General features: G+C 40.4%; 1 protein-coding gene across 1 annotated transcript in view; it reads right to left on the bottom strand.

The window, feature by feature from the left end:
- Nucleotides 1-7,145, bottom strand: part of LOC149985680 (protein eyes shut homolog) — a 34,979-nt gene extending 27,834 nt beyond the window's left edge. The window contains exon 1 of the mRNA XM_090184781.1: nucleotides 7,130-7,145. Coding sequence (XP_090040907.1) covers nucleotides 7,130-7,145 — 16 coding nt within the window. The remainder of the gene's footprint in view (nucleotides 1-7,129) is intronic.
- Nucleotides 7,146-14,538: the final 7,393 nt, after the last annotated feature.

The raw sequence follows: 14,538 nt of genomic DNA, 5'->3' as shown, positions 1-14,538 counted from the left end.
CATCCTCCGGTAGCTATCATCCTCCAGTATAACTAGCCTTTAATGTAGTTACCATCCTGGCTATCATCCTCCAGTAGCTATCATCCTCCAGTAGCTATCATCCTCCAGTATAACTAGCCTTTAATGTAGTTACCATCCTGGCTATCATCCTCCAGTAGCTATCATCCTCTAATAGCTATCATCCTCCAGTATAACTAGCCTTTAATGTAGTTACCATCCTGGCTATCATCCTCCGGTAGCTATCATCCTCCAGTATAACTAGCCTTTAATGTAGTTACCATCCTGGCTATCATCCTCCAGTAGCTATCATGCTCCAGTAGCTATCATGCTCCAGTAGCTATCATCCTCCAGTAGCTATCATCCTCCAGTAGCTATCATGCTCCAGTAGCTATCATCCTCCAGTAGCTATCATCCTCCAGTAGCTATCATCCTCCAGTAGCTATCATCCTCCAGTATAACTGGCCTTTAATGTAGTTACCATCCTGGCTACAACATTAACAATGTCTGCACTGTATTTCTGATCAATGTTATGTTATTTTTATTTATTTAACTAGGCAAGTCAGTTAAGAACAAATTCTTATTTTCAATGACGGCCTAGAAACAGTGGATTTAACTGCCAAAATAAAAAGCTTTTCTTTCAAAAACAAGGACATTTCTAAGTGACCCCAACCTTTTGAACGGTAGTATATATATATATATATATAGTGTATATATATATATATATAATGTATAGGGAATCAAAAGTAGATACAGTATGCTATGTTCGTTAAAGAGCCAATCTGTGATTGACACATCCGTTAGGCAGAGTGACCACTTTATAGATGTTTGAATCTCAGCTTGCCCCTTTAAGATTGTCAACATCATGTAGAAACATTCAAATAAATTATTTTTTTCCCATTCAAGTTGAGTACAGGATTGCACAAGCATTGTCTGTTTCCATCCATTTAGCTAATAAAACATGCCCCCCCCCCCCCACCCCACCCCCCCCAGGGGAAAGATTACAAGAGGCCAGGGAGAGGTTCATGACCTTATCTTATCTCAGTCCGATGACACCTTCAATCGGTCAGTTCATTATGCTGCCTGACAAATCAACCACAGAAGAAGACTCACGTCCTGCTATTATGTTATATCGGAGACATTAAGTCCATATCAATTACATCCCGCTGTCTATAGTTGGCTTCATTAATTGATTTTAAGTTCCCATTCTTCCTAAGTTTTTTTTAATGAAAATATTTGTCCTTTGTGTGTCTTACTTAACCCCTCTCAATGTAATTTACTACCTTGGTGTACAGTGTATTATCAACTATGTGAACGGCTGGCTCATGCCTACTTTACATTAGTGTTTGGAAGCAGCTAAATTAAAATGATTTGGTGCTTGACAGCACATGAAGGATTACTTGTTGTTTACTGTTCAAATGTATTATGAAGTTATGAGTAATGGTAAAAAAAACACCACAAAATTGCAGAATTTCTGTACTACTCCTTACATAAATATCACTGTGTCGTTAGCCACCTCTGTCAGACTGAGACAAACGATATGAATTTCACTGTGTCGTTAGCCACCTCTGTCAGACTGAGACAAACGATATGAATTTCACTGTGTCGTTAGCCACCTCTGTCAGACTGAGACAAACGATATGAATTTCACTGTGTCGTTAGCCACCTCTGTCAGACTGAGACAAACGATATGAATTTCACTGTGTCGTTAGCCACCTCTGTCAGACTGAGACAAACAATATGAATTTCACTGTGTCGTTAGCCACCTCTGTCAGACTGAGACAAACAATATGAATTTCACTGTGTCGTTAGCCACCTCTGTCAGACTGAGACAAACAATATGAATTTCACTGTGTCGTTAGCCCCCTCTGTCAGACTGGGACAAACAATATGAATTTCACTGTGTCGTTAGCCACCTCTGTCAGACTGAGACAAACAATATGAATTTCACTGTGTCGTTAGCCACCTCTGTCAGACTGAGACAAACGATATGAATTTCACTGTGTCGTTAGCCACCTCTGTCAGACTGAGACAAACGATATGAATTTCACTGTGTCGTTAGCCACCTCTGTCAGACTGGGACAAACGATATGAATTTCACTGTGTCGTTAGCCACCTCTGTCAGACTGAGACAAACGATATGATTTCACTGTGTCGTTAGCCACCTCTGTCAGACTGAGACAAACAATATGAATTTCACTGTGTCGTTAGCCACCTCTGTCAGACTGAGACAAACAATATGAATTTCACTGTGTCGTTAGCCACCTCTGTCAGACTGAGACAAACAATATGAATTTCACTGTGTCGTTAGCCACCTCTGTCAGACTGAGACAAACGATATGAATTTCACTGTGTCGTTAGCCCCCTCTGTCAGACTGGGACAAACAATATGAATTTCACTGTGTCGTTAGCCACCTCTGTCAGACTGAGACAAACAATATGAATTTCACTGTGTCGTTAGCCACCTCTGTCAGACTGAGACAAACGATATGAATTTCACTGTGTCGTTAGCCACCTCTGTCAGACTGAGACAAACAATATGAATTTCACTGTGTCGTTAGCCACCTCTGTCAGACTGAGACAAACGATATGAATTTCACTGTGTCGTTAGCCACCTCTGTCAGACTGAGACAAACGATATGAATTTCACTGTGTCGTTAGCCACCTCTGTCAGACTGAGACAAACAATATGAATTTCACTGTGTCGTTAGCCACCTCTGTCAGACTGAGACAAACAATATGAATTTCACTGTGTCGTTAGACACCTCTGTCAGACTGAGACAAACAATATGAATATCACTGTGTCGTTAGCCACCTCTGTCAGACTGAGACAAACAATATGAATTTCACTGTGTCGTTAGCCACCTCTGTCAGACTGAGACAAACGATATGAATTTCACTGTTGTTATTCACCTCTGTCAGACTGGGACAAACAATATGAATTTCACTGTGTCGTTAGCTACCGCTGTCAGACTGAGACAAACAATATGAATTTCACTGTGTCGTTGATTGATTGAAAGTGTTCTTGTATTTCTGATGTGATGTGCTACTGTGATGTAAATGTGGTATTTTTAATCCCCTGCACAAGACGAAGAAGTTGGTACCAAATGTGGAAGTAATATGGAAGTCCGTGTATGTCTGTTTAATACTCATGAGGCAATGAAAATGTTGCATGGACAGTTAGGTAAAGTTACACTCATTGGAAGCACAGGACATAGGCCTATCAAAATAAACCTTATTTGATACAGTCAGATGTACATTGAGAGGTAAAGTTACACTCATTGGAAGCACAGGACATAGGCCTATCGGAATATAAACCTTATTTGATACAGTCAGATGTATAGTGTTTGTTTTAATTGATAAAAACTACAATAAAAACCATTCAAAGACAAGTATTAGAATCATGTATTTGAGCCCGTGCTGTGCCAACTGAGTCTCATACAAATATGGATCAGTATTCTACCCTTATGGAAAAAACACTGGAATTTCATGTGATCTTATGTGAAGTTCATGTGATAATAGGTAACAACACGTAAAGCAACATGTGATAACATTAAACTACACATGTGAAAACATTAAACTACACATGTGATAACATTAAACTACACATGTGAAAACGTGTGAAGTGTTCCAAAAACACATGTTGTCCCAATAATTTAACAATTCAAATTTGATGTGAAATCATGTGGTTTTTCTGTTAAGGGTAGAGCCTTCTGTGGATATAAGAGTTTACTAGTCTATTCTTCATGGCCCTCTCTATATTGACTTTTATCTGGGAATAGCAAATATAGGTGGAAAACCGCTTCAAGGTGATCAGCTGAAGAGAATCTATATCTCCGTGATGGGCTGAGCTTTTTGTACGTGTGCTGGCTGACAACATTCTAGGGATTCTATGATCTTTCAACAAATGTCTCACATCAGGAGCACCTCTACATGAGCCTGTAAGCTACAATGAATTCCCTACAACTACACTACAGCCACTGCTGTACTGGTTATGAACTGAATGTCGGGAAAGTGGCATTGATAAGCCAAGGTCACTAGATGATGATTCATTAATACACATAGTCAATTACAGAGCATGGAGATCTTATTAGTAGGATTAAAACGACATCCCTCACTATCTAATGAGTGATTTTAAAGGGTGATCCAGTACAATCACAGGACAAAAGCTTATTTTACATCTTGACAACACGGTAGTTTAAAATGTGTATTTGATGTATAGTGTACATACACAACTATTCAGGATTTCAGCATGACCAGTCAATTGAACAAGAAACCAAATTAATTCAGGATGCACTTTGTAATTTCTTGAGGTGGAAAGACATTTTCATTGTTATTATATACAGTTGAAGTCGGAAGTTGACATACACTTAGGTTGGAGTCATTAAAACTAGTTTACATACACTTAGGTTGGAGTCATTAAAACTAGTTTACATACACTTAGGTTGGAGTCATTAAAACTAGTTTACATACACTTAGGTTGGAGTCATTAAAACTCGTTTACATACACTTAGGTTGGAGTCATTAAAACTAGTTTACATACACTTAGGTTGGAGTCATTAAAACTCGTTTACATACACTTAGGTTGGAGTCATTAAAACTTGTTTACATACACTTAGGTTGGAGTCATTAAAACTCGTTTACATACACTTAGGTTGGAGTCATTAAAACTCGTTTACATACACTTAGGTTGGAGTCATTAAAACTAGTTGACATACACTTAGGTTGGAGTCATTAAAACTTGTTTACATACACTTAGGTTGGAGTCATTAAAACTCGTTTACATACACTTAGGTTGGAGTCATTAAAACTAGTTTACATACACTTAGGTTGGAGTCATTAAAACTCGTTTACATACACTTAGGTTGGAGTCATTAAAACTCGTTTACATACACTTAGGTTGGAGTCATTAAAACTCGTTTACATACACTTAGGTTGGAGTCATTAAAACTCGTTTACATACACTTAGGTTGGAGTCATTAAAACTCGTTTACATACACTTAGGTTGGAGTCATTAAAACTCGTTTACATACACTTAGGTTGGAGTCATTAAAACTTGTTTACATACACTTAGGTTGGAGTCATTAAAACTCGTTTACATACACTTAGGTTGGAGTCATTAAAACTCGTTTACATACACTTAGGTTGGAGTCATTAAAACTCGTTTACATACACTTAGGTTGGAGTCATTAAAACTTGTTTACATACACTTAGGTTGGAGTCATTAAAACTCGTTTACATACACTTAGGTTGGAGTCATTAAAACTCGTTTACATACACTTAGGTTGGAGTCATTAAAACTCGTTTACATACACTTAGGTTGGAGTCATTAAAACTCGTTTACATACACTTAGGTTGGAGTCATTAAAACTCGTTTACATACACTTAGGTTGGAGTCATTAAAACTCGTTTACATACACTTAGGTTGGAGTCATTAAAACTCGTTTACATACACTTAGGTTGGAGTCATTAAAACTCGTTTACATACACTTAGGTTGGAGTCATTAAAACTTGTTTACATACACTTAGGTTGGAGTCATTAAAACTCGTTTTTCAACCACTCCACACATTTTTTGTTAACAAACTATAGTTTTGGCAAGACGGTTAGGACATCTACTTTGTGCATGACAAGTAATTTTTCCAACAATTGTTTACAGACAGATTATTTCACTTATCATTCAGCGTATCACAATTCCACTGGGTCAGAAGTTTACATACACTAAGTTGACTGTGCCTTTAAACAGCTTGGAAAATTCCAGAAAATGATCACATAGCTTTTGATAGGCTAATTGACATCATTTGAGTCAATTGGAGGTGTACCTGTGGACGTATTTCAAGGCCTACCTTCAAACTCAGTGCCCCCAAGCATACTTCCAAAGTTGTGGCAAAATGGCTTAAGGACAACAAAGTCAAGGTATTGGAGTGGCCATCACAAAGCCCTGACCTCAATCCTATAGAAAATGTGTGGGCAGAACTGAAAAAGCGTGTGTGAGCAAGGAGGCCTACCAACCTGACTCAGTTACACCAGCTCTGTCAGGAGGAATGGTCCAAAATGCACCCAACTTATTGTGGGAAGCTCGTGGAAGGCTACCTGAAACGTTTGACCCAAGTCAAACAATTTAAAGGCAATGCTACCAAATACTAATTGAGTGTATGTAAACTTCTGACCCACTGGGAATGTGATGAAAGAAATAAAAGCTTAAATAAATCAGTCTCTCTAGTATTATTCTGACATTTCACATTCTTAAAATAAAGTGGTGATCCTAAATGACCTAAGACAGGGAATTTTTACTAGGATTCAATGTCGGGAATTGTGAAAAACTGAGTTTAAATGTATTTGGCTAAGGTGTATGTAAACTTCCGACTTCAACTGTATTGACGCGTACATTAAAGCCATAAGGATAAACCACGAATCAACTGACCACCGGATTCAAGACTAAGGAGATGATTGTGGACTACAGGAAAAGGAGGACCGAGCACGACCCCATTCTCATCGACGGGGCTGTAGTGGAGCAGGTTGAGAGCTTCAAGTTCCTTGTTGTCCACCTCACCAACAAACTAACATGGTCCAAACACACCAAGACAGTCGTGTTGAGGGCACAAAACCTATTCCCCCTCAGGAGACTGAAAAGATTTGGCATGGGTCCTCAGATCCTCAAAAGGTTCTATAGCTGCAACATAGAGAGCATCCTGACAGGTTGCATCACTGCCTGGTATGACAACTGCTTGGCTTTCGACCGCAAGGCACTACAGAGGGTAGTGGGTAAGGCCCAGTACATCACTGGGGCTAAGCAGCTTGCCATCCAGGACCTCTACACCAGGCGGTGTCAGAGGAAGGCCCTAAAAATTGTCAAAGACCCCAGCCACCCCAGTCATAGACTGTTCTCTCTACTACCGCATGGCAAGCGGTTCCAGAGCGCCAAGTCTAGGATCAAAAGGCTTCTCAACAGCTTTTACCTCCAAGCCATAAGACTCCTGAACAGGTAACCAAATGGCTACCCGGACTATTTGCATTATGTCCTGCCACCCCCCAACTCCTCTTTTACGCTGCTGCTACTCTCTGTTTATCATCTATGCATAGTCACTTTAACTACACATTCATGTACATATTACCTCAATTAACCCGACTAACCTGTGGCCCCGCACATTGACTCTGTACCGGTACCACCTGTATAGAGCCTCGCTACTGTTAATTTCACTGTCATTTTACTGTTTTTTAAATGTCTTTACTTATCTATTGTTTACCTAATCCCTATTTTTTACTTACAAAATGCACTATTGGTTAGGGCTTGTAAGTAAGCATTTCACTGTAAGGTCTACACTGTTGGTTAGGGCCTGTAAGTAAGCATTTCACTGTAAGGTCTACACTGTTGGTTAGGGCTTGTAAGTAAGCATTTCACTGTAAGGTCTACACTGTTGGTTAGGGCTTGGAAGTAAGCATTTCACTGTAAGGTCTACACTGTTGGTTAGGGCTTGGAAGTAAGCATTTCACTGTAAGGTCTACACTGTTGGTTAGGGCCTGTAAGTAAGCATTTCACTGTAAGGTCTACACTGTTGGTTAGGGCTTGGAAGTAAGCATTTCACTGTAAGGTCTACACTGTTGGTTAGGGCCTGTAAGTAAGCATTTCACTGTAAGGTCTACACTGTTGGTTAGGGCTTGGAAGTAAGCATTTCACTGTAAGGTCTACACTGTTGGTTAGGGCCTGTAAGTAAGCATTTCACTGTAAGGTCTACACTGTTGGTTAGGGCTTGGAAGTAAGCATTTCACTGTAAGGTGTAACCTGTTGTACTTGGCGCACGTGACAAATAAACGTTGATTTGATTCCTATATATTAACACACAAAATAAGTTGTAAAATGCAGTTAGCATTACAAAAATTAACTAAAAAAATCTCAAAGCATTGCAAGACAAATCTCCAAACCACAGAGAAGCAATTAATAGTTCTATGTGAATATGTTTCTTTTCATCTAGAAATCTGCCCTTGGCGTGGCTGACAATATCCTAATGATCTGTGCTACACTGTCAACACACCTCAGTAGTCAGTTGTAATTTCAGGAGGAATCATTAAAACCCCAGTTTGGGTTCCTCTTGTTGTGAGGATTTGTAGTGTGTCTGTTTGAAACCAGTTATGTGGATGTTTATGACTAGAGTCTCTCTCTCTCTCTATATATATATATATATATATATATATACACTGAGTGTACAAAACATTAGGAACACCTTCCTGTTATTGTGTTTCACCCCCTTTTCCCCGCAGAACAGCCTCAATTCGCCGGGGCATGGATTCTATAAGGTGGCAAAAGCATTCCGCAAGGATGTTGGACCATGTTGACTCCAATGCTTCCCACAGTTGTGCCAAGTTGGCTGGATGTCCTTCTTGATACAAACAGGAAATTGTTGAATGTGAAAAACCCAGCTGTGTTGCAGTTCTTGACACACTCAAACCGGTGTGCCTGGCATCTACCACCATACCCCGCTCAAAGGCACTTAAATCTTTTGTCTTGCCCATTCACCCTCTGAATAGCACACATACACAATCCATGTCTGAAGGCTTAAAAATCTCTCTTTAACCTGTCTCCTCCCCTTCCTCTACAATTATTTAAAGTGGATTTAACAAGTGACATCAATAAGGGATCATAGCTTTCAGATCAAATCAAATCTTATTGGTCACATACACATGGCTAGTAGATGTTAATGCGAGTGTAGCGAAATGCTTGTGCTTCTAGTTCTGACCGTGCAGTAATTTCTAACAAGTAATCCAGCAATTTCACAACAACTACCTTATGCACACAAGTGGAAGGAATTAATAAGAATATGTACATAGAAATATATGGAAGAGCGATGGCCGAACGGCGTAGGCAATATGCAGTAGATGGTATAGAGTACAGTATATACATATGAGATGAGTAATGTAGGGTGTGTATACATTATATCGAGTGGAATTGTTTAAAGTGACTAGTGATACATTTATTACATCCAATTTATAATTATTAACGTGGCTAGAGATTTGAGTCAGTATGTTGGCAGCAGCCACTCAATGTTAGTGATGGCTGTTTAACAGTCTGATGGCCTTGAGATTGTTAGCTGTTTTTCAGTCTCTCGGTCCCAGCTTTGATGCACCTGTACTGACCTCGCCTTCTGGATGATAACGGGGTGAACAGGCAGTGGCTCGGGTGGTTGTTGTCCTTGATGATCTTTTTGGCCTTCCTGTGACACTGGGTGGTGTAGGTGTCCTGGAGGGCAGGTAGTTTGCCCCCGGCGATGCGTTGTGCAGACCTCACTACCCTCTGGAGAGCCTTGCGGTTGTGGGCGCTGTTGTGCCTTCTTCACCACACTGTCTGTGTGGGTGGACCATTTCAGTTTGTCTGTGATGTGTACGCCGATGAACTTAAAACTTTCCACCTTCTCCACTACGGTCCCGTCAATGTGGATAGGGGGAGTGCTCCCTCTGCTGTTTCCTGAAGTCCACAATCATCTCCTTTGTTTTGCTGACGTTGAGTGAGAGGTTATTTTCCTGACACCACACACCCAAGGGCCCTCACCTCCTCCCTGTAGGCCGTCTTGGTAATCAAGCCTACCACTGTAGTCTGCAAATTTGATGTTTAGCTCAGTTACCTTAGCTTTCTTGGGAATAGGAACAATGGTGGCCCTCTTGAAGCATGTGGGAACAGCAGACTGGGATAGGGATTGATTGAATATGTCCGTAAACACACCAGCCAGCTGGTCTGTGCATGCTCTGAGGACGCGGCTAGGGATGCTGTCTGGGCCGGCAGCCTTGCGAGGGTAAACACGTTTAAATGTTTTACTCATGTTGGCTGAGGTGAAGGAGAGCCCGCAGGTTTTGGTGGCGGGCCGTGTCAGTGGCACTGTATTGTCCTCAAAGCGAGCAAAGAAGTGGTTTAGCTTGTCTGGGAGCAAGACATCGATGTCTGCGACGGGGCTGGTTTTCTTTTTGTAGTCCGTGATTGACTGTAGACCCTGCCACATACCTCTCGTGCCTGAGCCATTGAATTGTGACTCTATTTTGTCTCTATACTGACGCTTAGCTTGTTTGATTGCCTTGCGGAGTGAATAGCTACACTGTTTGTATTCGGTCATGTTTCCAGTCGCTTTGCCATGATTAAAAGCAGTGGATCGCTGCGCCAGTTTTGTGCGGTTTCTGGTTGGGGAAGGTTTTAATAGTTGCAGTGGGAACAACATCACCGATGCACTTGCTAATAGACTCACTCACCGAATTAGCATATACATTAATGTTGTTGTCTGACGCTATCCGGAACATATCCCAGTCCACGTGATCAAAGCAATCTTGAAGCATGGAATCAGATCGGTCGCATCAGGTTTGAATACACCTGAGCATGGGTATTTCCTGTTTTAGTTTCTGCCTATAGACTGGGAGCAACAAAATGTAGTCGTGGTCTGATGTGCCGAAAGGAGGGCGAGGGAGGGCTTTGTATGTGTCGCGGAAGTTAGAGTAACAATGGTCCAGAATTTTGCCAGCCCGGGTCACGCATTCGATATGCTGATGAAATTTAGCGAGCCGTGTATTCAGATTAGCCTTGTTAAAATCCCCAGCTACAATAAATACAGCCTCAGGATAAGTGGTTTCCAGTTTACATAGAGTCCAATAAAGTTTTTTCAGGGCCGTCGAGGTATCTGCTTGGGGTGATATACACGACTGTGATTATAATGGAAGATAATTCTCTTGGTAGATAATGCAGTCAGCATTTGATTGTAAGGAATTCTAGGTCAGGTGAACAAAAGGACTTGAGTTCCTGTATGTTGTTATGATCACACCACGACTCGTTAATCATAAGACATACACCCGCGCCCTCCTTCTTACCAGAGATATGTTTGTTTCTGTCGGCGCGATGCGTGAAGAAACCAGGTGGCTGAACCGACTCTGATAACGTATCCCGAGTGAGCCATGTTTCCTGTTCAGTCTATGTTATGGAAAGAGCAGGTGTTCATAATGTTACTGTAATGAACACAATGGGAGACAGAGCTGGTTTCAAGCGCAGGGTGCAGCAGGTGTCCAAAAGGGCAACAGTAGGGGCAGGGAAAAAGCTAGCAACGTTGTCCGAGAGATCAGGCAATAGGTTGATAACAGAAAATCCGATAGGCTAAAGTACAAGCAGGGAATAGGCAAAATGCGTCGTCAGTGAGGCAGGCCAAAACTATCATACAAACCCTTTATAGACGGACAGCTATTCCGAGACAGCTCCATAACACCATGGCTGTACTAAATTCTACAGGGACTTCAGGTTCCGAAAAAAAAGAAGGTATGGGTACTGTAAAAATAACTGAACATTATGAAGTGGATATGAACATACACGTACTCAATTACATGCTAGCTTACACAGAGACTTATACATAAACACACACCTGATATCGCTCTCTTCTCACTCTCGTTTCTCTTCTCTTCTCTCCCTCTCTCTCTATTGTCTCTCTAATGCATAGCAACCCAGGTGTAAAATAGTAAATAACGGCTACTTCTCAGAGAGTTTTGAATTGTCAAGAGGAGTTAAACAAGGGTGTCTGCTGTCACCACATCTATTCGTTATGGTCATCGAAATGCTAGCTATTAAAATCAGATCCAATAACAACATGAGAGGATTAGACATCCAAGGCTTAAAAACAAAGGTGTCCATGTATACCGATGACTCAAGTTTTATATTAAGTCCATAAGCTAGATCCCTGCAATGTCTCATTGAAGCTCTAGATAACTTTTCTGTACTCTCTGGATTAAAACCTAATCTTGATAAGTGTACAATATTACGTATTGGATCTTTTAAAAAATACAACTTTTACATTACCCTGCAGTTTACCTATAAAATGGGCTGATGGTGAAGTTGACATACTCGGTATTCATATCACAAAATATATACAGTGCCTTGCGAAAGTATTCGGCCCCCTTGAACTTTGCGACCTTTTGCCACATTTCAGGCTTCAAACATAAAGATATAAAACTGTATTTTTTTTGTGAAGAATCAACAACAAGTGGGACACAATCATGAAGTGGAACAACATTTATTGGATATTTCAAACTTTTTTAACAAATCAAAAACTGAAAAATTGGGCGTGCAAAATTATTCAGCCCCTTTACTTTCAGTGCAGCAAACTCTCTCCAGAAGTTCAGTGAGGATCTCTGAATGATCCAATGTTGACCTAAATGACTAATGATGATAAATACAATCCACCTGTGTGTAATCAAGTCTCCGTATAAATGCACCTGCACTGTGATAGTCTCAGAGGTCCGTTAAAAGCGCAGAGAGCATCATGAAGAACAAGGAACACACCAGGCAGGTCCGAGATACTGTTGTGAAGTAGTTTAAAGCCGGATTTGGATACAAAAAGATTTCCCAAGCTTTAAACATCCCAAGGAGCACTGTGCAAGCGATAATATTGAAATGGAAGGAGTATCAGACCACTGCAAATCTACCAAGACCTGGCCGTCCCTCTAAACTTTCAGCTCATACAAGGAGAAGACTGATCAGAGATGCAGCCAAGAGGCCCATGATCACTCTGGATGAACTGCAGAGATCTACAGCTGAGGTGGGAGACTCTGTCCATAGGACAACAATCAGTCGTATATTGCACAAATCTGGCCTTTATGGAAGAGTGGCAAGAAGAAAGCCATTTCTTAAAGATATCCATAAAAAGTGTTGTTTAAAGTTTGCCACAAGTCACCTGGGAGACACACCAAACATGTGGAAGAAGGTGCTCTGGTCAGATGAAACCAAAATTGAACTTTTTGGCAACAATGCAAAACGTTATGTTTGGCGTAAAAGCAACACAGCTGAACACACCATCCCCACTGTCAAACATGGTGGTGGCAGCATCATGGTTTGGGCCTGCTTTTCTTCAGCAGGGACAGGGAAGATGGTTAAAATTGATGGGAAGATGGATGGAGCCAAATACAGGACCATTCTGGAAGAAAACCTGATGGAGTCTGCAAAAGACCTGAGACTGGGACGGAGATTTGTCTTCCAACAAGACAATGATCCAAAACATAAAGCAAAATCTACAATGGAATGGTTCAAAAATAAACATATCCAGGTGTTAGAATGGCCAAGTCAAAGTCCAGACCTGAATCCAATCGAGAATCTGTGGAAAGAACTGAAAACTGCTGTTCACAAATGCTCTCCATCCAACCTCACTGAGCTCGAGCTGTTTTGCAAGGAGGAATGGGAAAAAATGTCAGTCTCTCGATGTGCAAAACTGATAGAGACGTACCCCAAGCGACTTACAGCTGTAATCGCAGCAAAAGGTGGCGCTACAAATTATTAACTTAAGGGGGCTGAATAATTTTGCACGACCAATTTTTCAGTTTTTGATTTGTTAAAAAAGTTTGAAATATCCAATAAATGTTGTTCCACTTCATGATTGTGTCCCACTTGTTGTTGATTCTTCACAAAAAAATACACTTTTATATCTTTATGTTTGAAGCCTGAAATGTGTCAAAAGGTCGCAAAGTTCAAGGGGGCCAAATACTTTCGCAAGGCACTGTAAATAAGCTCTCCACAATGAATTTCAATAGAAAACTTAAAATAGACAAGATCCTACAATCATGGAGAGGTAAATACCTGTCTATTTATTAAAAAATTGCCCTGATTAACTCCTTAGTCATATCTCTGTTCACTCAGTTACTTATGGCTCTGTCTGATCCTGATGATTTGCTTTTCAAATCATTTGAGCAAAAAATATTCCGCTTTATCTGGGACGCTAAACCAGACAAAAATAAGACGTGCCTATCTATATAATTAATATGTATTGGGTGGGTTGAGATCATCAAATATAAAAGCACTAAACCTCTCTCTAAAAGCTTCACTCATTCAAAAGTTTTATTTGAACCCTAAATGGTTCTCAAGTAGATTACTAAGAAAAGCTCATCCATTGTTTAAAAATTGCCTTTTTGCCTTTGTGCAGATTGCCCTGTCTCATTTTCGATTAATTGAAAATTATACTTTTTTCCAAAGTATCTCTCTTTTTCAAACAAGCATTGCAGAACTAGCTACAATTTAAATTTCATCCCCCTGAAAAGGTACAACAAATATTATGGCTGAACTCAAATGTGCTGGTTGATAAAATACCTGTATTTATGGGAAAGGGTATTTTGTTCTTAAATTATATTGTAAATTGGAATGGTAGAGTTATGTCCTTCATGGAGTTATCAGAATTGTACGGGAAGGTCTGCTCAATCCAAGAGTACAACCAATTGATTACAGCATTACCACAAAAATGGAGGAGGCAGGTGGCAGCGGGAGAAGGTAGGGACCTGGTCTGTCTGCCCAATATAAAGGATCAAAACTGTCGGAGGAATAAAAATAGCATACATAGGAAAGTATACCCATTTCATTTGAGGACCAGGATGTTGACAACTGTGCCATACAGATTGCAAAATAGTTGGGAAGAGATTTTTGATGTACCGATTCCATGGTACAGGATGTATGAGTTGATATATACAGTGTGGCAAAAAAGTAATTAGTCAGCCACCAATTGTGCAAGTTCTCCCACTTAAAAAGATTAGAGAGGCCTGTAATT

The sequence above is a fragment of the Oncorhynchus mykiss genome, chromosome 1, assembly GCF_057628025.1.
Source record: "Oncorhynchus mykiss isolate SJ-2025 chromosome 1, ASM5762802v1, whole genome shotgun sequence".
Lineage (NCBI taxonomy): Eukaryota > Metazoa > Chordata > Actinopteri > Salmoniformes > Salmonidae > Oncorhynchus > Oncorhynchus mykiss.
This window is presented reverse-complemented; position numbering and strand designations above follow the sequence as displayed.